General features: G+C 40.3%; 1 protein-coding gene across 1 annotated transcript in view; it reads right to left on the minus strand.

Moving 5' to 3' along the window:
• Positions 1-1,959: 1,959 nt before the first annotated feature.
• The window catches only part of PASD1 (PAS domain containing repressor 1), a 44,508-nt gene continuing 21,380 nt past the window's right edge, over positions 1,960-25,087 (minus strand). Inside the window, exons 10-20 of the mRNA XM_063433518.1 lie at positions 18,465-18,571; positions 15,372-15,519; positions 14,446-14,527; positions 13,167-13,290; positions 12,611-12,717; positions 10,951-11,037; positions 9,966-10,124; positions 8,759-8,953; positions 7,700-8,193; positions 6,552-6,759; positions 1,960-3,154 (exon numbers count right to left, since the gene is read on the minus strand). Coding sequence (XP_063289588.1) covers positions 2,999-3,154; positions 6,552-6,759; positions 7,700-8,193; positions 8,759-8,953; positions 9,966-10,124; positions 10,951-11,037; positions 12,611-12,717; positions 13,167-13,290; positions 14,446-14,527; positions 15,372-15,519; positions 18,465-18,571 — 1,867 coding nt within the window. The 3' untranslated portion in view covers positions 1,960-2,998. The remainder of the gene's footprint in view (positions 3,155-6,551; positions 6,760-7,699; positions 8,194-8,758; positions 8,954-9,965; positions 10,125-10,950; positions 11,038-12,610; positions 12,718-13,166; positions 13,291-14,445; positions 14,528-15,371; positions 15,520-18,464; positions 18,572-25,087) is intronic.

A 25,087-nucleotide genomic window follows, 5' to 3' on the forward strand; every position in this document is an offset into this window, starting at 1 on the left:
GTAGCAATTCACTCAGACTTTATATCTTCTAAAATGACACATGCAAGTCATTTGTGAACAATCTAGCAGAATTTCATAGGATTTTCATGGGAAAAATCCAATCTACATAAACAAAATGGCGGCACACATTACCGAATAATGGTGGTCATGTTATTTTCATTACATGCCGTTTGCTATTTCACAACGCAAACCAATCAGTAGTTTTTAGTGGGGTAAATGCACTAGTCAAAGGCAATAACAAAATTGGAGGGCTGTATGTCACTAAGTAGTGTAGGCTCAATTATGCATAATTAAACCTATAATATTTTAAGGCAGGCTACGAGCTACAGAGTACAAGTCACAACCCATTCAAATTGCCACCAGCTAAGAACAATGCTTTTTAGCATTGATGGATAATCTTAGCACCCCAGATGTTGTTGAAGAATATTTCCCATAATGCACAGTGAGGATGGTTGTGAAACTAAAGAAAATGCAATTCAAAAACATCCAACATTAGCCATGATTTTACATCTAATAGTTGCCTTGTATTGTAACTGCTGCCATTGTAACGATTCTACCATATCGGATAATCTAAACAAAAAGCCACACCAAAGAAAAAACAAATAGAACTACTTATTAATTTTGTAGCAAAACACCCATAGGAGGAGACTTAACAAGTTGTTTTAAAAAATGGCTTAGAGTTCGAAAATGGGGCAATCGCCATGGAAACCATTGGAACAAGCAGGTACATTACATTGGTGACTCCTGTCCATTTGCACAACTTTGTACAACAGAACACTTCTGATAAACCTCAAACAATGACTCCACACATGTTAATAACTGAACAGATTTGGCTTGGCCCTGGCATTTGAGTCCAACAGCTAGCAGTCAGTTTGGACACTCCTGGTATACAGTGTATATTTATAATATTTGGTACATATACTCCAAGGGTAATGCCACAAAATGAATTTCAAATATATATATATATTTTAGGAAAATAGAATTTGACAGTAATTTTATACTAACCTGTGTTAATGTAGAGAACCTTTAAAACAAATACAAATTAGAAGGCAATTTTCTTATTTATCTACATAGGTTGGTTGGAATAATCGTATATAATTCTATAATTAAATATATAATATCATCTGCTGTGAAATAATATTTCACTTTTTTTGTGCAAAATATGTTATGGCTATTATACCATTCCAACTGGTATAGATTTCCTTTTAAATAATAGCATTTAATATATTATTTTGTTAACTTAATATTGCAATAAGAGCTTAATTTGCTGTTTAATTACAGTAGCCCTTTTTCACTAGACTGTGAGTATAATTTAATTCACCTATTTAAACTTTCATTTGTGTACTGCAATAAACTGATATAAAACTATCACTAGATCTGTTACTTTGTATCACATAATGGCCATATGATTATATACAAAGAAATGTACAGAAGAAGGCATTTTAAAAAAAATATTAAAGAGACACATATATAAATAAAATCCCATTATGAGATCATAATTACCATAAAAATAAAATAAAATAATAAGGGATAATTACAGGCTTCCAATGTTTAGCATCGATTAGTATATTCAGCCTTAATTAAATTAACCCTTTCAGGAACGAGGCTAGGCAGATCCTTTCTTATTTTTACTATTCCAGTTCCAATATTTTGTTGGTCCTGAAAGGGTTAAGATTCTCTGCTGAAAAATGAGTGGCTAAAACTTACTATGCACCTAGTTATGCTGTTGCATATTCAATGTGATAGAACCATGGTGCTCATGCCTCACACTACCCATAATTCTCTATGTTGCATAGTTGCATAGAATTATGGGAAGTGTACCCCAAAAAAACGGCAGGACAAGGTTTGGATACATTTGTGACAGAATGAAGGAAACTTGTGTTTCCCCATTCAATAATTTCCACGTGTTTTGCTTACTATTTAAGCACATAAACAATACTATCCAATACACTAAAATACAAAATGTAAATTAAAAAAAGTGTGTTCCACATTAAACTTTTCATTTAAGAAAACCACAACAAATTTCAAAAGAATACCAAAATGTATCCACTAAACATTGATTTTGGTTGAGCTGACAGCTGAAGTGGAAAATTTGGGACAAAATATTGAGGGGGGAAAAAATCTTAGGCCTAAAGTTTCCAATTCAGTTTCTAATATATCATAGTCCACCAGACTGAATTTGCACGCGAGGCCTGCCTCAAAAACGGTTCTGCCTACATTGAACCGGTACATTGTCATCCATTCATGTGTAAATATCTTCATGGCCCATTCCAAGCACTAGGAGTGTGTACTCATCTACACACAGACAAGCAAAAACAATATTAAATACATTATTGGCAAGGCAACACCTCTGCTGCCCTTTTATCAATATTCTTACAAGTGATTATATTTTGGCATAAATCTAATGAACAAAATTTTATAAAAAAAAAAAAAAAAACTTGATTTATAAATAGTAATACAAGTATAGTAATTCTTAAATTACATTAAAAATCATGCTGATGCACAGCTACATTTTACCAACATAAGGACGCTTAAGGATGAAACAAACAGTGCCCTTTTATGGCCATACTGACCCACAATGCATTGCTCTATGAGATGTTGGTTTAACGACGACAAACGAAAACCCCACAAACAATAACCACAGCATCTTTTGACGTAATTATGCCAGAAATATTCCTCAATCACTTGCTGAGTTTGCTTTGGCAGACACGGAAAAAGCCCCTGATGTACACGTTTCGTGTGAGTTTATAACATGAAAACACAGAGACTATCTCTGCTCACTAGAAGGCAGCTGGAAATCTATGGTATGAGAATTAGTAGTCTGGTGTTTTATTCATCTGTAATAAATACGTATATATGCCATCAAAATGAAGAAATTGTCCTTTGTTGTTTATCCATTGGGTTCCTGACCGCATCGTTTTGCTCTTTATGTGGTAAAGCTCTTAAATGTCCTTTAACGTTTGTGAAAGGCATTCCACCTGCTGTTCTTTCTGGAGTGTCAGGGCAACTGCATCTCGGGTAGGTCTGCGATGTTCCCAGGTTGGGTTTGCTGTTGAGGATGCAGGAAATATCCCATGGTGCTTTGCTGTGCCATGTGTGGTTGCTGAAAAATGCGTTGGGTCTGGTTTGCTTGCATCGACTCTGGAGTTTGCATCTGGAACAGAAAGCAATTAGAACATTTTGAGGAAAATCCGTAATTCAAAAGGGTTAGCAGGTGTATGAATGCGTTATTCTTTTCCTTCTACTTTCTAGTTTATAATTCGTACAGTTATGTCTAAGTTTAACTTTTTCCGCCCCTCTAATGTATCGATTCTTTTAAGGAAAGTGTTAAAAATGATAGCTGGGGAAAAGTTTCAGTTCGGTGTTTTTCTGAATAAATATAAATAAATATATTCAGTGTTACAAGAAACCTAGAAAAACAACTCCACAGCTATCAGAATGCTTGGTTGTATAGGGAGAGGTATTAGCAGTAGAAAGAGGGACGTGCTCATGCCATTGTAAAGAATTCTGGGGAGACCTCACTTTGAGTATTGTACGCAGTACCAGAGACCTTATCTCCAGAAGGATATTGATACTTTAGAGAGAGTTCAGATAATGGCTACTAAACTGGATCATGGATTGCAGGATAAAACTTATCAGGAAAGGTTAAAGGATCTTAACATGTATAGCTTGGAGGAAAGATGAGAAAGGGGGGATATGATAGAAACATTTAAATACATAAAGGGAATCAACACAATCGAGGAGGAGACCATATTTAAAAGAAGAAAAACTACCACAACAAGAGGACATAGTCTTAAATTAGAGGGGCAACGGTTTAAAAATAATATCAGGAACACCGTAAAGCACTCCTTTACTGTGTTAACCTCTACCACTTCAGCTGGAAGGCTATTCCATGCATTACTGAGAGGGTAGTTGATGCATGGAATAGCCCTCCAGCTGAAGTGGTAGAGGTTAACACAGTAAAGGAGTTTAAGCATGCGTTGGGATAGGCATAAGGCTATCCTAACTATAAGATAAGGCCAGGGACTAAGGAAAATATTTCGAAAATTGGGCAGACTAGATGGGCCGAATGGTTCTTATCTGCCGTCACATTCTATGTTTTTATGTTAATATGTTTTCTTAAGGAAAGAATATTTAAAGCACCAAATATGTACTCTTTTTTTTTTTTTGCATCTTATAATATTCTTATATTAAAACATATTACACTATCGGTGGTGTCCTTTCCTGCTTGTTTTTCCAGATTTCTTGTAATATGGAATGATTCATTGTGGAATGTGGAGGACACATTTACGCAATTTACTCGACGTCTCTCATCCACTTCTGCGCATGTGCAAACAGTGGCGTACATACCAGGGTCGCATACCGGGCCGCCCCTGCGACCCGGTATGTACCCACTGGGCCAGCCTCTTCTCCTGGGGGGCCCTGAAGCCGGCCACCTCCGGGCCCCCCAAGGCTGGCCCTGCTTACACCCGGCGGGCAGTCAAGCTGGCCGGTGCGCGAGGGAGCACTCTCCCCTGAGTGCTTCCTCTTCAGCTCCCTCGCGCACCGCACTGATACCGGAGCCGGAAGATGACGTCATCTTCCGGCGCCGGCATCCCTACGCGGCGCGCGAGGGAGCTGAAGAGGAAGCACTCAGGGGAGAGTGCTCCCTCGCGCACCGGCCAGCTTGACTGCCCGCCGGGTGTAAGCAGGGCCAGCCTTGGGTGCTCCCTCGCGCACCACTGGACCCCAGGGAATCCCCTCAGCACTCCAAAAGGTAGGGAGGCTGGGGGGATTAAATTAAAAAAAAAACATGTGTAAGTGTGTGTTAGAGTGAGTGTGAGTGTGTGTTAGTGTGTGTGTGTGAGTGTGTGTGAGTGTGTGTGAGTGTTAGTGTGTGTGTGTGTGTGTTAGTGTGTGTGTGAGTGTTAGTGTGTGTGTGAGTGTTAGTGTGTGAGTGTTAGTGTGTGTGAGTGTTAGTGTGTGTGAGTGTTAGTGTGTGTGAGTGTTAGTGTGTGTGTGTGTGTGTTAGTGTGAGTGTGTTAGTGTGAGTGTTGGTGTTTGTGTTAGTGTGTGTGTCTGCTAGTGAGTGTCAGTGAGTGTGTTACTGTGTGTGTCTGTTACTGAGTGTGTTTGTGTGTGTGTGTTAGTGAGTCTGTTTGATGTCTGTTAGTGAGTGTGTGTTTGTCAGTGAGAGTGTATGTTTTGTAAGTGAGTGTGTATGTATGTCTGCCGCTGAGTGTGTCTCTGTCAGTAAATGTGTGTCTGTTAGCTAGTGTGTATGCATTTGTTCGTGAGAGTGTGTGTGTGTGTCTTCAGCACTTACCTTTCTCCAGCGCCGGACTCCCATGGCGCTGGGGATCCCTCCGCCTCTCAGCTCCGAATGCGCATGCACGCATTCAAACCGCCCATAGGAAAGCATTACTCAATGCTTTCCTATGGACGTTCAGTGTCTTAAAATGGCGGAAGCACCTCTAGCGACTGTCAGTGAGACAGCCACTAGAGGCTGGATTAACCCTCAGTGAAACATAACAGTTTCTCTGAAACTGCTATGCTTTCAGCTGCAGGGTTAAAACTAGAGGGACCTGACACCCAGACCACTTCATTGAGCTGATGTGATCTGGGTGTCTGTAGTGGTCCTTTAAGTGTGTGTGCATCTGCATGCACTGGCGTACATACCGCGGTCCCAGCCCTGCAACCCCTGCGACCAGGTGCCCAGCCGCCATGTGTTGCTGCCCCGGCCCGCGCAGAGTAAGCGCGAGGGGGGGCCCACGGATCAATTTTCGCACCGGGGCCCCATGGGTCATGTGTACGCCACTGTGTGCAAACATGCCGCTACCCGGAAGTAGCGTAATAACATCACCTTTCGTTACCAGGGTAACGTCGGGTAACCCTGGTAACGAAAGGTGATGTTATTACGCTACTTCCGGGTAGCGGCATGTTCGCACATGCGCAGAAGTAGATGAGAGACGCCGAGTAAATTGCGGTACAAGTGGTGAGTGAACGAATGATTGATTAATGAGTTTGTATAGCTATATAAGTGTTTTTGTCATTACATGTATTTGAGCTGTATTGATCCTGATGAAAGCCACAGACGATGGCTGAAACGTCGATCATATTTTAATGGGATGAAATAAAATAAAAATGTTATGAAGAAAAGGTTGTGAGTGCAAGCCTACATTAACTGTATATATATATACATATAATATGTATTGACTCCTCTCACCCGTTTTATGTATGTTGTCTGTGAACATGATTCAAAGTTAACTGGCAAATAAAGAAAAATGGTTCAATGGGATATTTTGGAAAAAAAATTAAAAGGTCAAGTCTTGAACTCTGATATCAATTATTAAATGTATTTTACCACTAACACAACAGTAATTTAACTGGAATGCTTATTGTTGTTGTAATAAAATCTCTGTTCATTTAGTTATTGTTTTGGTATTAAAAAAAACAGAAACAAAACTCTATCCACCCAGCCATTTGTTGTTCCGAGAGGCCAGACTATGCATCCGTAACAGAAATCCCAGTACTCGTACTTTTTGAAATGGTTGAGAAGTTTGTGGTCTTACCTGAAGATACAAGTGCTGTGGTTGGACCTGTTGCTGTTGGCAATGGTGTAGATGGACAGCTTGATGGGTCTGTTGGGGTGTGAAGGATGCCTGGGGGATCATAACTGAAGGGGTGTACGCTGGAGTAGGCGGAGCAGTTATCACTGGGGTGCACGTGATTGGCTGCATTTGTAAGGTAGGGGGTCTCATTTGCTGATCTTGTACAAACCTGTATAAATATAATCAAAACAATGAATGGTAAAAATGTGTCTCTCAACCAAAAAGGTTAATGACTCATCTCACGTGGCTGGTCAATGTCTCCCACTTTTTGAACTACATGGTCAAGTATGGAACAAGGCAATGCGGATGTGACTGATGTAAATGTCCAGGTTTTCTAACAGCACTCTGATTGTCTCTAAGATTTACGTCTAGCAACAGTTTTAGCGCCAAAGTTAGACAATTGTAGGGAAGGAACACATGATACTTATCAGTTATTTGCCCACTAATAATTTTCTTGGTTTTGTAATTCTTGCATTCTTGAACTAAGTGGAACGGCTACAGCAACTGAACTGATACTTTAACTGCAGCACCCTAAACTGTGGGTACAGTAGTTTAGGAACTGGGTAACATGATGGCAAGGAGTGAAGAGGTTAGAATGAGGGGGTCACAGGACTACAATAAATAATATTCCCTTTTAAATAATTTAACTGTGTGGGCCACCTATACCTTTTTATTGCTACTGTGGATCACCTGACCACGATTTGGGCAGCACTACTGTTATGAGTGTTATAGTGCTAAACAAAGCACCGTGTTTGGCGATACAAGGACCTTTTTAGATAAGATACAAAATCAATAAATAAATTCTAATCACAAAGCTTTAAAACCGTGCATAAAAAAACCCTCATAAAAATTAGTTCTAGCACAATGCCCACTTGGCTAACTATAAATAATTGTCCCTCTCGGGCTACTGCCTGCCATCATTTCACAAGCTTGTTAAAGAAAAGGGCTGGTGAGAAAACAATTTCGGTCCACTCCTAAGCTTAAAGTAATTTTCATCATTGTAATTCCCCCTTCTGTTTATACTTAGATTTTTGTTTAATAAACATTTTTGTTTAAAGTTTTGCTCAAGTATACCCTCCTCTCACTAAGATAACAATATCCTTCATTACCTTAAATGCCGATCCTGGTTATAATCGGACGATTGTTGCCTATCTCCAGTCACAGATGGAACCCTTGATGGAACATTGCTTAGGTTGGTTTGAGAGAACATCATCGCGTTTCCATAAATGGGCATGACAATGTTACCATGAGTCTGGACAGTCAGAGCTGTCTGCTGAGCTTGGTTTCCTCTCATTAACTGCTGTTGATGTCGTTGCTGCTGTAATTGCTGCTGGTGCTGTTTCTGTATTTGCTGCTGCTGGTGTTGTTTTTGCAGTTGATGCTGCTGCTGTTTCTGTAGCTGCTGCTGCTGTTTGTGCAGTTGCTGCTGCTGTTGCTGCTGCTGCTGTTGTAGTTGCTGGTGTAGTTGTTGCTGGTGCTGTATTTGTTGTTGCTGCTGCTGCTGTTGCTGCTGTAGATGTGGCTGCTGCTGCTGTTGTTGCTGCTGCTGCTGATGTGCTTGCTGATGTTGCTGTCCTTGCTGGTGGTGCTGATGAGTTGGATTCTTTTTTTATTTTTTTTAAGGATATTAAATTAAGATGAAGAGTTAACAAATAAGAACTCTTTTAAAAAAAACAAAACAATGTTGTAATTGATGAAAAAGCACACGGCATCTGCAATTCTGTCTAGTGTTGTATGTCTTTATCCATGACAAGTGTGAAATAATTCTAATAACAATATATTTCCCCACTACCAATTTTGTGGGGTCTCATTTATCTTAATGCTCTTCTCAATATCAAGCTTCATTCCTTAAAGTAAGAAGTCTACGGAGTGCAAAGCGAACTTTAAATTTAAGACCAAAGTAACCAAACTGGAAGTATAGCTGGCTATATATTTCTCGTTTGGCTATTTTGACATTAAATGTGAAATTCCCTTTGCATTCCAGAAAATTCTCCATTTATTGAATAATCCTGTTTGTGTTACTATGAGCACAAAACATGGTGTGGGCAGTATTACAGCATAATATTTTAGACAGTAATACTTGACATGTCTATTGCTTTCAGTGTCCTACTTCATTTAATTATATTGGCAAATCAAAAATGTTGTTAATTAAAACATGTTTTTGTTACCTGAACTGGAGTCGCATAATTGTGTTGTGAAGACCCACTAGACCCGCAGAACCGTTTGGTGGAGCCAATAACATTCTGAGACTTCTTTCCCATGTCCATACTTTGCCTGCTCATCCCGCTGGGTTGGTGGGACACTCTTCTTGGGTCTTGTTGTTGCATGTTATTAAATCCCATTTGTATAGGTTGCATCAACATCTTATAAACGACAAGAAAAAACACATTGTGTGAACTGCATTACATACACGACTGATTAAACTGCCCCAAGAGCGGGGTCAGGGATCAAAATATACATAGAGAACGCATATGCGGTGTGAATGCAGGGCATGTGACAGATATATACTAACAAAATATCAAAAATAAATGATACATTTAAAAGAACACTATACCATTAGTAATACAAACCTGCCTTCCTAACGCTATAGTGCCTCTGTCCCTAGTTATATACAGGTCACCTCCCCCCCGATCGCCATAAAAATGAATAAAATAAAAGTTTTACTTACCTTTTTCCAGAGTCTTGGTGCTTCTTACTTTTCTGCCTCCCACAACATCACGGAAGAGGAATGGCCTCCTCTGGAGATGGTCCAATCCAATACTCCTCACAATGGATAATAAGAGACTATGATGCACATGTCCGACGAGCACTGTGTGCACGTCCAAGCTTCCACATAGGAAAACATTGTATGCAATGCTTTCCTATGAACTTGCACGTCATGTGATCGACTCAGTCGTTGTTGCGGAAGCGTTTCATGTGGTGGTCGATATGACGGCCACTAGAGGTGTGTTTAACCATGTAGTGAAAACATTGCAGATTCTACAAAACTGCAAGGTGGTACATTACAGGGTTAAAAAGGACAGAACCACTGCACCCAGACAATTTCAACTTTTACTATTGTGCATCCTAAGGAAAACTTTGAAAATCTGCCTCACACATACCAGCTGAAAGATGGCGTTTCCAGAGTTCTCTAGAATGTTAAACTGAAACTTCAAAAAGGCAGAAGCAGCTCTCACTTTTTCAGGTTTCTAACTCATATTTCAAATGATCTTAAATACAGACTCCGAAACTCCAACCATTCTACAGAATACTTAACACAGCCAGCACAGAGAGGTCCGCTCAGAGAATTATATCTTTCCAATTAAGATCTTTGCAGATGATGAGACATATAGATAAGATTTTTTTTACTCCAGAAAGTAAAAAAGAGCAAATTACCTGCAGGTTAGAATCTTGGACAAGCTGAAGCTGTTCTTTTATAACATGTAGTTCCTCTTGTTGAGTTTTGATATCCGCTTGCAATATCCGGGTTCTCTCCTCCAATTGCTCTTTCAGTTGGTTTACCATTCCTAGCTGGGTCGGGTAGGGATATACAGGCTGAGGATGAAAGATTACAACAAATAAGAAAAACAAAGCCTTTCTGATGAATGTATGGTAAGGGCGGTAAAGAAACTCACTGCTAAAAGCTCTTATCATTTCCATCTACAATTTTTAGGCCTTGACGTTTCTTACATGGCTCTGCCCAGCAGCCGCAGACTGACACACATCCGCCAACTTGATAATACAGAATTTACTCTTTATTATCAATATACATTTCTTCAACATGGACAGCAGTGATAGGCTGAGGATATGTTAGTCCAGCCTATCCCTAATGTCCTTACAGAGACAAATGGTGGAGTCTAATTCCAGGTTTGGAGTCTAGCTTCCACTATCTTGAATACATAAAGCTTTATCAGTTTCCAAGTTATTGGTCTGCAAGCTCTGTAGATGGTTTCCCCTGAAGTATGCAGTCCTTTCAATTACATATTCATGTTCTTTAAACACTAAAACTTTCAAAATGATACATTACTTAATCCAGGGAGTTTTCATTCACCTTGAATGGAACATGTGCATTGCTACAAATTGCTGACAAATTCTATATAAGCTTTAAGTTGGGGCGGACAGCCCTTTGCCTACTACATTGGTATATGCAAGAAAGGCTCATGTGCAGGTGACTTCTCCATTAATTTTCCCCATTAATACACCTGATGTATACAAGAATCCAATCTGCAATGTGCTCCGCTGCTAAATATATAATGTGCCTACTACATTTAACATTATTATTATTATTATTATTATTATTATATAGAGCACCAACATAGTCTGCAGTGTTGTACAACAGATACGTGAGGTCTACAAGAAATTACATTGTGTGAAAATTTACCAAAATAGCCTGTGGTGCTGAAGAGGTTGGCTGGGCAACATGATGCTGGGGAAGATGTTCCGATGGAGTCTGATGTGTTAAGACAGGCTACAAATAAAAAATATATATATATATATTAATAATTTAAAGTTAGCTGAAGCATGACAACATGAAAACAGATTCAATTTATTTGGTTTTGTTATTTTAGAAGAAAGTGATATTAGATTAATCTTCAAACAATCCATTTCCATTTGACATGTTTGTACAAGTTCCCCCTCAGAAGATATGTTGTGTTTATTTATGATGTCACACAATCCATAATCTATTGAAGCAGGCAGGAGATTAATATTTTGTGTGCTATTTCACAGCATCCTGTGCGCCTTAACAAACAGCAGCTAATGAGCCATCCACTATTGTTGGTGATATTTTTTTCTTTGTGAATAACTAGCACTGGGACCGATTTGTACTATTTCATATAGCGAGGTACATCAGGAGACTGCAAATTCTCCCGGCTGACAATATATGTCATATGGCTCAGCTGAGTTGTTTGAGAGCTGGTTCTTTTAGTTTTCACGAACAAACACAAGGAATGTTTAAGGTACTTTTATTCAAACCACACTTGGCAATGTTAAAGGTTTGCCAGACTATACACAAGCCTGACTGAGGTCCCTCGGGACTGACATGGCATTGCCCCAGGTGTAGTAGGAATAAATGTACTTTGAGTGCTTGGTTCAGTGAATTAGAGATGGTACTCTGGACCGGGGGGCTTAGTGTCTGCTGTTGTTTTATGTGTCATTTTATCTTTGGCTATATACTGTGTTTACACAAAGAGAATGTTACCTGCGCTCTAGCCTAAATCCCCATGTGCATGTAAACAAAATGGAGGCTCTTTAGTTTCATTCCAATGGCCATTTGAATATATAAGCTCACCAGCCACGTCAAGGCAAGCCTCAATAGGTGAGTTCCTACTCTAGCCATTAGATATGCTGATATCAGCCAAGAATCTCCAGTGAGACAGGAAGGGGTATTGAGGCTTGCCTTGACGTGGCTGGTGAGCTTATATATTCAAATGGCCATTGGAATAAAACTAAAGAGCCTCCATTTTGTTTACATGCACATGGGGATTTAGGCCAGAGCGCAGGTAACATTCTCTTTGTTTTTATTATGTATTTTAAGCTGTTGGATACTAAGCTACTGCTGCTGTAAGCGCGGTGCTTTATCTTTGTGTTTATATACTGTGTTTGTTCATCATTGTAATAAAATATAAAGCAATATTAATTTAGTTTAAAAAAAAAAAAATCTCTATTCCATTTCTTGAGTAAGACATTCTTTTAGAATCTACTGAATAAAGCTCCAGTATTCATGAAGTTGAAACCACCGTTATACGGTCCATATGACATATAGCATGTCCTGCTTGGAATTATAGGGTCCATCACAGACCACTTCAAATCTTATCTTCCCATGACTTGTTTGGTTATACTCAGTCTGTGGGTTTCCAGGAAGCAAAATGAGGTGGGTCACTGTGATCCACTGGCCATAAAAACCATGCATGCCTATGTATTGACAGTTGTGCATTTAGTACCTAGTGTTTGGATGGCATGTGAGAAATTCATTTTTATAAGAACATCGTACGATAAAGTTTTGTATCAAGTCTTAAAAGGTTTGACTATTACATAGATACCTGGTTACTGCTGGGTGTCATTCTCATCTGAGGCTTATCTTGTTGGCTTTTGGATAATGAATGTCTAGAGGGCGTGCTGGCTTCCGTAGGCCTCATTGACGATGTGGCTACAAAAAAAAAAATATCCTTTAACCAAATATTTCTAAACATAATAATACAGAGACTACAGATAAATATAGACCTGAATTGTTGTGGGGGTATGGATTTGAGGAGCACAGTGTTTTACATTGCAGGGCTAAGGGGGACAGAGACACTGCACCCAGACCACTTCAATGGGATGAAGGGGTGAGTACCTATAGTGTCCTTTGAATTTGGCTTACTGTCACATGACAGTACACATTTCTGATATTAGTAATTTAGTTACATTGTGGTGACTATAAACCCAAAGAAAGAGCAGTGAATAATAGTAATTTTAGTGGGTGGGTGATAAACCCCAACTAATATATTAATAATATAATTTTATATAGTAGTGGAGAGCACCATCTGATAACTGCTCAAAACATCGGCATTCTAAATGATAGAGAGAAGAGTTCCGTGGGGTCTGGTTTATACATACAGGCAGTGTCGGAGAGAGCTGTATGGGAAGATCTGCGTGAGCTGTGAGATGAAACAGACAGTCTATCCCTGTTTAGTTCTTGGTTGGCCGTGCATTGTGTGATTTCTAAAAAAGCATTCTGACTCTGGAACAAAAAAAAAAGGAAGAAAACAGTACATTAGAAGCAGAGTATCTTATCTGATACATTGCCCAATACATTACCGGACATCATCTCAAATACAAGGAACAAATAGAATGGTTTAAAGTTGAATATTGTAAAAGAAAATATATTTGCTTTTAAAAAAAAAAAATACAAAAATGTGGTGCACCTCAATAAAAAGAGTTAAAAATGGCTGCCCCCACAGGCAATACTTATTAGCGTGCAAGTATTGATTAACAAAATAATGCACAGCAAATCTTTATTAGTGTATATGTAAAACATTTTTTTAGGGTTGATCATTTGTGGGGTATTTGTTATTATGTTGACCAGTCCTTTTGGTTATTGTATTAGATAAGGGGCAAATGGTTCCGTTACTGTGTTAAAAAAATATTTTTCAGAGTGACTGTGATAAATTTTAGCTAGATCGCTTAAAATAATATATAGGGTCCTTTTTTTTTTAACCAAAAATGGAAAATATGTTAGCAAAAAACACTTTGGAAAGCGTGATCAGCTAGACGTCATTAAAGGGACACTCCAGACTCTTAGAGCACTTTAGCTTGCTGAAAAGCTTTATGTGTGAAGAGTGTGTCCTCTTTTTTCATTTTGCAAAAAGTGCAGATTTCAATAGAAATTTACACTTTTATAAATTAACTTGGTTACACCCCCTTAGCTTTAAAGCAAGCAACAGATCTTGTTACTTCCTGGTTTGGTTAGCTTAGTGGAGCGAGGGCAAGAGGCAGCAATTACTTAGAGCACGTACCATGCAAAGACTTCTCATTGAGCTGCATTGGGAAGTCTGTGATTGGGCAGCCACAGAAAGTGTGGGCGGGGTTAGAAGAGGAGGGCTAGCAAAGGATGCAGGCAAGAAGACTGCAGGTTTTATAAACTGCTTTTATGTATACCCCCAATGAAAAAATGCTTAATACAATGCATGCACATTTACATTTGGGATACATCAATAAACAGTGATTTTTATTTATTTTGTATTTGGGTTGTGGAGCGTCCCTTTAATGGCTTATAGGTGACAGTTAACATGCAGATAATTATCAAATGATAGATTGTGAGCGAGGCCACAGTCTGTTAGGGATGTATGAGCCCATCTATATCACAACTGTAAAAAAAATACAATGTTCTGCCAACCTTTAATGCTGAATCTGCTATTTCAATGGTTGATTCCTCCAGCCCAAGATCTCTCCTTCTTTCCGCTCGGACTTCAGCATAGCTGTAGGAACAGAGTACATATAAATTGAACCCCAAATTATTCTTACAATATTCTTTTTCAAATTAAACTAAATAAAAGAAAGATTTAAAGATTATGATCCAGTGAGCAGAAACTTTACTGTTTTTTTATTTTTTTTTGCCTTAAACAAATTGATAGCTATGTTTGCTGTACTTTTTGAGCGAAAACACTGTTGTAATTCTAATGTGCCACTAGAGGGAGCTATTTGTTGCAGTTAGGGCATAGGAAAGGGATTATAAACAGAGGACAGGTACACACTCGCACACATAAAGAAGTCAAACATACAATTTCACAGACAAGTTATAGTAGACCAGTAGTTGATGAGGTCCTAATGAAAGATGTAAAGTCCAAATATTAGGGAAAGAAATCACTCTCTTAAAAGTTAAGTTCTAAACTGGATCGTTTTGAGTACATCAAGAGAACTTTTGAAAGTGAGTAGCTTTTTTCTTTTTTAAAATCTTTTGTTGCATTATCTTTATAACGCATTAAAATAGGAAAAAAAAATCAAAGCGGTGTCGCTTTAAAATATTGCTTGTTTGGAGCTTTAAAACCACAATCAATATAAAAGCGCAGTAACAGGAATTCAACAAACTTCATGCAAAACAAACATGTTTGAATGCCTGCTTGTAAATATCAGCAATTCCTTAAGACCTTTTTGAAATGTCAGTTGTTAATCCTGGACCCAACTCCGAACAATGAAATCCAGAGCCAAACAGCTGGAGAACTTGGCATCTCAAAGCGTTCAGCTTTGGCCTCCTCCTGTTAGCTTAAAACAATCTTAGAGATTCCAGGAATATGCTTAATTTTAACCGAACTGAGTTATTACCTGACTACGGTGTGCGTGCAAACAATAAACTCCGGCTTTGAATTCCACTGATGGTACGTTATGTAATAATGAGTCTGGAGCCAGATCCACTGTTGGCCTTTGGTTAGAAATCTGTAATAGCAGGACTTTCCCTTCCCATACTGCATCACTGGTTTTAAAGAAGACAAAAAAATTACTGTCAGACATTACAAAATAAAATTACAACCACATCCTTAAGAACGCACTGGGTGACCAGTGGTAGCAAGACCATCTAAGATGATTAAGTCTCCCTGAGGGTCAGCTCAAGGCCAGTTCATCTATTCATCTATTCTCCATTTTTCTTTGCATACCCTAATGATTCAAGACTGGTATGCTAGTCACTATTCCCTCCCATCCCGTTGTGTCAGTCCATATTTAATTCCAAAAATTTGCCAGGTCAGAAGCTGGTTTGTGGAAGAATGCAAATTGCTCTGGATTTGAACTTGCTCCAACCTCGGCCAGACAGTGGCTGAACATAAAGAGAGATTTAGTCTATAGGGGCAAGACATGTATGACATGGACAGTGTTACCATGTGTAGCTTGTGCTCTGTCTTTCCGTGTCTGACATTTGCTTCTAGAAAACACAGAAGTTAAAAAGCGGAATGTAGGCGGGGCCTGGCCACTGATCGAGCAGGACGTGTGCTACATGGGCTCCTGCGACCGACACCTTGCACAAGGCATAACACCCGAGCAGATAACTTGCCCGACCGCAGACCAGGACCAAGCGTGTTCACGACATGCCGGTGATGCTGGGGATACCTCTTTCGAGCTTCTCCGCCACTGGAAACTCTGCCTCGAGGCTCTGCGGCCTACCAGCGACCGGGCGGGGGAGAGGCGGCCGCTCTCCTACTGCCTTGCCTGGCGGTATGACGATCACTCAAGGTTCCCCCCCCCCCCCTATGGACCGGCGGGGGTCATCCCGGTCCCCACTGGCCAGCCTAGAGTACTCACGCTGCACCCAACAGACCGACTCCTGCCACATGGAGACTCCGGCTCACTCACCCAAGATGGCGGACGAGCTCCCTGAACAGGGACATGTGCTGCACGGGAAGGAGCTGATACTGCCAATCTCCACAGACGACATACAGCAACGCATAGATAAGGCATTCGAGAGATTCTGGCAGCAACTGGAAGCTAAAATGTTACCCTCACAGTCCAAGACTGAGAGACTTACATCGAAGACCAAGCAGAGGCGGGGGCCTCGGAGTGCCTGGCCTCCTTGCGGGGAAATTACACCAGCCCACCCTGTCACTAACCCACGGGAGCAAAAGGCCACAACGGCTACTACCGAAATACCCAGACTACGGCTTCAGAAACCAGGTACCCGTTTCAGACGCCGGGCAATCCGTGATCCTCGCGGCACTTGGAAGAAAATTGCATCAACCTCATCTGCGGCCCAGACCAGCGGAAACCAGCGACAGACTCCCAGACAGGCCGGAAAGAGCACAGAGGATACCCTGATGCACCTACCGGGGGCCACACAACATAGAGACTCTCCCGCGATACTGAGCAGGGGCAAAGGCTACAGCAGAAGAACCCCACTGCAGCACTCTACAGGCCGGGACTATGTACAGCCCCAAATGGGCATTGGTTAGTCGCAAAAGCAGAGTCTGTCTCGGCCATAGGCCTCCCTCCATGCTAGGCCACACATAGCAACATTATATTTAGCTAGCCTAGCCTGATACGTACCACAGCTGGCACACAGAGCAATTTTTACGCTCCATTGTCTTCTTTTGCTTTCATTTATTACCCACGTGACTTAATTTTCTTACACCACAGTTAGTTACAGTTGTAATGCAGGGAGCCCCATTTTGCCAAGCATATATAGCTGATGCCGAAGGCCAGTGGCATAACATATCCAGTGTTAATCCGAGCATGTTATTTTGTATATTTTTCTTAACACTACTTAGCTCCTACCTAGCATATACCATGCTTCAAGCAATACGTTACTCTTCTTTAAACTCGTATTCATCCAGATGTAATGTTCAAACCCACAGTTAAGCTTGATTTCTCATGACTATAAAATGAGCAATTTCCTCATATGACATGACAAAGTATCTTGATGTATGTTCACACTATGACGGTCACTGCTGTCATGGCACCTCAAGTCTATATGTCTATCGTTAACATGTTTCCTATCTTGATTATAAAAACAAAAAACTGTGCTATGTATTTCAATGCCATTCTTATGTTGATGTATGTTTACCTACTTGCTTGCACCAGCTATTGTGGCAGTGCAAACATGATTGTTCACGCTATGCACAAATAAAATAAAGAATTAAAAAAAAAAAAAAAAAAAAAGCTGAATGTTGAATGGTTTATAATTTGAGGTCCCCTAGATTCTACTGCTCCTCTGTGTTTTGTTTGTTTGCTTTACTGTTTAGTTATGCAGGTAGTTGAGGGTGTGAGAGTCAGTAATAAATTGCTCAATAAAGCAACTTGCATACTGTTACTTAAACTCCCTGGTGGCTCACAATACCAAAACGCCCCAGATGACCAATGTGTCTCTAATGGGCAGCTCAGCCAGGAAGTTCAATTAGGTGGATGCACACCTCTGTGGACTCTGTTATCAGTGCGCTATATTGGCTTTTAGAGCCACAGGGACGCTTCAACCTTGGGATGCATTAGTGGTCAAATAGAGACCATGAAAATTATAGGTTCACTAAACATAAAACTGTACTGAATTGAAGTCTGAATTGCAAAATTTTGCCTAAAATAACCAATCTGATACTATAGTTGGTGATTTTAGGGAAATCAGATATTTTTTCCAAAATGTAGCAGTTCAGGTTTCAATTCACTGCAATACGTTGCTTAGTGAATACACCCCTCTATCTTTTGTGATACGGCTTCTTGTGAAATATACTTTCTCGTATCTACCTTCCCTGAATGTGAAACAATAACTCCCTAGAACTGGAATTAACACAGAACATGGATGAGTAATCCAGGGTCTTGATATTCCCATTGTCTTGATCCACCATGTCCACTCATTACTCTCCAGGGAATGCAGCTTTAAGAAGGACAACAAAATACAGAACCATGCTACAACAGACACAAAGTAACAGAATGATAACTTACAGTGCACATGGCATCGTGCTAGAAGTTCAAGGTCATCTGCATGATAGTAATCATAGCCAGACGTCCCAAGCACTTCGAAAGGTAGGTATCCAATTATAGGTGGAGCTCTGGAAGGAGGAAAAGAGACATGGTTACTGGTGAGTGCAGCTGTTGCTGACAAATACTGTATTAAAATTCTCAAATTTATAGTAGAAATATTAGAAACGGAATAACATGCTTTAGATAACCTGGTCACCGTGAACGTATAACAGTTTGTAGTGGAAGGCCACAGCGTGACATTCTGAAAGCAACGTTTCATCAATGAAGACAAAATCATTTACTCTAACAGGAGTCTCAGCCTCTCAAGCACTTAAGATTGTTATTCTACAAATCACGGCAGGAACGGGGACCTTGATTAATCAATCAATGCATTCTTTCCTTTAGGCATTCGTATGTCATTATACTCTAAAACTAAATTACCATTTTTTTTTCTCGATACTTTTATAACAGATCCAGAGAGAAGAGCAATCAAAAAGTTATCGTGTGGAATAAAAAAAGCTAAACTAAATTATAACCATAAGCAATATTAAATCTTATATACAGTGTACGTGGAAATATATATCATCTTCAAGAAGACCTAGAAACATGTTAAGTTATGTAATCATTAAAGTAGTCTATAGTAGTCTATAGTTAAATGTAAAAAAAAGTTTTAGAATATTTTGGAATTACATGATGGTTTCTAAGGCTCACAAAATGGATTGGGCATGGCCATTTGCCACACTGCTCCACTCCCACATGAAGCCCAAGCCTACTTTTGAAGACAGGACATAACCAGGGTTCTTCAGTAAGTGGGAATTGTGAGGACCTCGCAGTGAATTAAGTACATATAAAATTACATAACAAAAATGTCTCCAATTTAGTTATGTTTTTTCTGAAGTCACCACAAATGACTGTTTAGTGAATAGACTTTAGAGCCTTCATGGTGTTTCTCCATAAAATCAAACCTTTGACCAGTTTTATCGTTCTGGGTTATAGATCTTAAGTTGACTTATATGACCTCAACAAGTAGGGCCCTTTTTGTAGATATGTGCTGCCATACAGAAATTCTTTTGAACTACAATGTTGATGGCAATCTGCCGACCTAAGGCTAACTTTACAAGTATTGTGTTTTATCTTCAGTACATAATACAAACAAGCTGAACTCTCTCCTAAGTACCTGAGGAGTGTACTATACATATTGATCTATCTACTGTCTGGAAAAGAAATGTGCGGATTAGTATGTTATCAAACAAGAACTATTTTATTCTGAGGGAAAATCTTGGTGATAGATGCTTTACCGTGTAACGCAAACCTGAATATAAAAAGAAAACACAAATCGATATGAATAGAAGAGAATATCTGGAGGAAATTACTGTACAAATAATTGATTGTTTTAGAAAATAAGGATGGGTTAAAGCACTGTTTGGGTAGAATAGGGCAATTTTAAACTATTTACAAAGTTTATTAACTCCCCCACCATTTCTAAATGCTGTAAAAAGTTGTATGTTGGATTAGGCCATTTAAAGAATTAGAATAGATTTCTTGAATACTAGATTTCTTGAATAGATTTCTTGAATACTGTATTTTAACATTTGTAAAGCAGTACTTTGGAAATTCCTTGAAAGACAATTGGAGAGATATTTCAAAGTGTTGACTTCTCACAAAAGGCACTAAGTGCTAAATAATAAACTGTTTACGTGGTTACCTCATTACTCTTATCACAAAATAAAAACAGTGATAGAGTTGAATTTGCATCTAACGTGTCTGTAGGGATGGAAACTGTAAACCGGTGTTTAAGTTTTGGAAATATATGTGTGGTTTGCAGTAACCAGACATGGAGGCTTTATCAAAAAGGCAATGTGAGCATTTGCCCAGAGCTAAAGGGTAGAGAATAGACACAAACAATTCCAACCACTATAACACACAGCACTATTGGCCAGGTATGATATGTGAAGGGGTCCCAAGTGTAGAAGGCCCACCATCAAAAGCTTGTTCCTGGAATAACAAGTTCTTTAAAGCGACTACAATGCCTCTGGCTGAGCCCCGAAAATCTGAAAATTATAGGTAAATATTCTATAAATGATTTATGTCTGTTATGTTTTAACTGCACTGTACTGTTCTTTACGTGACCCTATACCGACAGATGTCTGTCAAAATATAAGCCCAGATTAGAGTGCCACAGGGCTAGTGAAAGGGTTTAGGTGTTTTGGTTAACATTACTTTAGACTTTTATAAATTAAATCGCACAAATGTAATTTTTTTATTTGAATGTGTTTAGACAAATTTGGTATTTTATTGAAATTATTTTAAATCGTCAGCCCCTGTCTTTGAATGAGAAGAATTTAACAATATCACATTTTCCACCAGATCAAAAGTTAGCCATCATTGCCCTAATGAAATTGTAAGACATGTATATAATTGCTGTAGTCTGTTTTTCAGCTTGCAATACGGGGAAAAGGTTAAGGAAACTCTGTGTACTAACAAAGAGAAATTTCAGTACAAGCACACTAATTATAATGCGGTACACAATACAACAATCATAGATGTGGCATGTGATGAAATGTTTCCGATGTGTTTTATTGGCAAAGTAAAATAGTACTCTGACTTCTAAAAGAAGTAATTATATTACCCCTCCCATTGTATGTTCCTTATTAAAACATTTACATGTCATTAACGTCCCTCCCGAATTCTACCTAAATGCGTCTAACCCAGTGGTTCTCAACCCAGTCCTCACATGCTCCCTAACAGTCCAGGATTTAGGGATTACCCAGTTGTGTCTAGGGTGTTTTTAGAAAGAAAAAAAAAACACTTGAGACACAACAGGGTAATCCCTAAAGCCTGGACTGTTAAGGGGTACTTGAGGACTGGGTTGGGAACCACTGGTCTAACCCATCTTATAGCTCAACAATACTATAATACTAAGTGAATCTCTAAATTGGTATAATATCTGCAATACGTTTAGATATTTTGTTTCTGGCCCAAGTAAGCTTACAATCTAAAAGGATGAGGAATAAATAAACAGAGGGAATTGGGGAATCCGAAATCTGTATATACCTGAAAGGATAGGAGGGGTGTTAAAAAAGCGAGTACAGAAGATAGAAGATTATAAAGGATGAGAAGTTAAAGGGACCCTATAGTCACCAGTACAACTACAGCTTAATGTGTGAGTATAATCAATCACTGCAGTCTCTTTAATGTAAACACTGAGTTGTCAGAGAGAGGCAAGTGTATACATTTGGTGCCTAGGAACACCTCTAGTGGCAGTCACAGATTGTGTAACACTGACATTCAGCGTCTCCCCGCTCTGCAAGGAGACGCTGAACGATCCCACAGAGATGCACTGATTCAACAAATCTGTATGAAGAGGTGCTGAGATGCTATTTGCCTATGGGAAAGCTTGGATTGGCTGAGATTGTCAGATTTGATGGTCTCAGCCATGGAGGCAGGGTCAGCAGCAATGAGACTGGGGCGGTGCTGGAGAAAAGGCGAGTTTAAATACCTTTTTGAAAGTAAGGAGGGGGGAGCCGGGAACCTAAACAATGCCTTTACATCTATAGTGTCAGGAATACAGGTTTGTTTTCCAGACACTATAGTGTTCCTTTAAGGGGCGAGCTGGTAGGCTACTCTGAACAAGTGTATTTTTAAGGATTTTTTGAAGAACTGCATATATAATATCATATGAATTTTATGGACAAAACCATGGATGACACTCTCATTAAAGGTCTTATTTGTAGTGGCTAGTGATGTACCGAACTGTTCGCTGGCGAATAGATCCTGGCGAACATAGCATGCTTGCGTTCGCCACGGCGGGCGAACACATGCGTGGTTCGATCCGCCCCCTATTCGTCATCAATGACTAAACTTTGACCCTGTGCCTCACAGTCAGCAGACACATTCCAGCCAATCAGCAGCAGGCCCTCCCTTCCAGACCCTCCCACCTCCTATACAGCATCCATTTAGATTCATTCTGCAGCTGCATTATTAGATAGAGGAGGTAAAGTGTAGCTGCTGCTCATTTGATAGGGAAATGTTTAGCTAGGCTAGTGTATTCAGTGTCCACTACAGTCCTGAAGGACTCATCTGATCTCTTTTTTAGGGCTAGAACATCAGTCTGCTTTTTTTTTGTGTAATGTAATTGCAGTTGCCTGCCTGCCTGCCAGCTTCTGTGTCAGGCTCACAGTGGATACTGTGCCCACTTGCCCAGTGCCACGACTCATATCTGGTGTCACAATAGCGTGCATTTAAAACCAAAAAAACTTTTTCCACTGTTATAGATTGAATAGCAGTTAGTTGTCTTCAAGCGGGTCTCAGGCCTACAGCGTGTAGTCTGCCAACCTCTGCCAGTGCACAGTGCCACTCATATCTGGTGTCACAATAGCGTGCATTTAAAACCCAAAAACTTTTTTCACTGTTATAGATTGAATAGCAGTTAGTTGTCTTCAAGCGGGTGTCAGGCCTACAGCGTGTGCTCTGCCAACCTCTGCAAGTGCACATTGCCACTCATATCTGGTGTCACAATAGCGTGCATTTAAAACCAAAAAATGTTTTTCACTGTTATAGATTGAATAGCAGTTAGTTGTCTTCAAGCGGGTGTGTCAGGCCTACAGCGTGTACTCTGCCAACCTCTGCCAGTGCACATTGCCACTCATATCTGGTGTCACAATAGCGTGCATTTAAAACCAAAAAAACTTTTTCCACTGTTATAGATTGAATAGCAGTTAGTTGTCCTCAAGCGGGTCTCAGGCCTACAGCGTGTACTCTGCCAACCTCTGCAAGTGCACATTGCCACTCATATCTGGTGTCACAATAGCGTGCATTTAAAACAAAAAAACTTTTTTCACGGTTATAGATTGAATAGCAGTTACTTGTCTGCAAGCGGGTGTCAGGCCTACAGCGTGTACTCTGCCAACCTCTGCAAGTGCACATTGCCACTCATATCTGGTGTCACAATAGCGTGCATTTAAAACCAAAAAACTTTTTTCACTGTTATAGATTGAATAGCAGTTACTTGCCTGCAAGCGGGTGTCAGGCCTACAGCGTGTACTCTGCCAACCTCTGCAAGTGCACATTGCCACTCATATCTGGTGTCACAATAGCGTGCATTTAAAACCAAAAAACTTTTTTCACTGTTATATTAGTCGGAAAGGATGCAGCATTTGCAAAATAAATTAAAAAGTATGCTTTACACAGCGTATAAGGGTGATGTCACAGCACAACGGGAATCTAACAGGGGAAGAGGTGAAAGTAATCCTCCTCCTCCCACGGCCAAGCCGGCAAGGACAGGACGCTTTAAAGACGTGTTGTTGATGGAGGACATGCGGACCTTTTTAAGTCCTACGCATCGCCACAGCCCTTCGGGATCCACCCTCAGAGAACGACTCGACCGACAGGTAGCAGACTACCTCGCCTTAACTGCAGATATAGACACTCTGAGGAGTGATGAACCCCTTGACAACTGGGTGTGCAGGCTTGACCTGTGGCCTGAGCTATCCCACTTTGCGATAAAACTTCTGGCCTGCCCCGCTTCAAGTGTCCTGTCAGAAAGGACCTTCAGTGCAGCAGGAGGTATTGTCACTGAGAAGAGAAGTCGCCTAGGTCAAAAAAGTCTAGATTACCTCACCTTTATTAAGATGAATGAGGGATGGATCCCGAAGGGACTGACAGGGGGCGATACATTCGACTAAAAAAGGCCTGATGAGATGAGCTGCCTTGGGCTAAAAATGGTGACCCTATGTAGGAGGAACAGTCCCTATTCTGCTCTGTGTCAGTGTGTATCAGGGTCTCTGAGGACAGGTGTCAATCCATATCTGCCAAGTGACCCTATATGTAGGGGGAACAGTCCCTATTCTGCTCTGTGTCAGTGTGTATCAGGGTCTCTGAGGACCGGTGTCAATCCATATCTGCCAAGTGACCCTATGTAGGGGGAACAGTCCCTATTCTGCTCTGTGTCAGTGTGTATCAGGGATCCTTAGGATAGGTGTCAATCCATATCTGCCAAGTGACCCTATATAGGAGGAACAGTCCCTATTCTGCTCTGTGTCAGTGTGTATCAGGGTCCCTGAGGACAGGTGTCAATCAATATCTGCCAAGTGACCCTATGCAGGGGGTACAGTCCCTATTCTGCTCTGTGTCAGTGTGTATCAGGGATCCTTAGGTTAGGTGTCAATCCATATCTGCCAAGTGACCTTATGTAGGGGGAACAGTCCCTATTCTGCTCTGTGTCAGTGTGTATCAGGGTCCCTGAGGACAGGTGTCAATCCATATCTGCCAAGTGACCCTATGCAGGGGGAACAGTCCCTATTCTGCTCTGTGTCAGTGTGTATCAGGGTCCCTGAGGACAGGTGTCAATCCATATCTGCCAAGTGACCCTATGTAGAGGGAACAGTCCATATTCTGCTCGGTGTCAGTGTGTATCAGGGTCCCTGAGGACAGGTGTCAATCCATATCTGCCAAGTGACCCTATGTAGGGGGAACAGTCCCTAGTCTGCTCTGTGTCAGTGTGTATCAGGGTCTCTGAGGACAGGTGTCAATCCATATGTCAAGGTGTCAATATGTCATATGTTAGGTGTCAATCCATATCCATTGTGATTTAGGAATGTTAGGTG

The sequence above is a fragment of the Pelobates fuscus genome, chromosome 9 (genome assembly GCF_036172605.1).
Source record: "Pelobates fuscus isolate aPelFus1 chromosome 9, aPelFus1.pri, whole genome shotgun sequence".
In the NCBI taxonomy this organism is placed as follows: domain Eukaryota; kingdom Metazoa; phylum Chordata; class Amphibia; order Anura; family Pelobatidae; genus Pelobates; species Pelobates fuscus.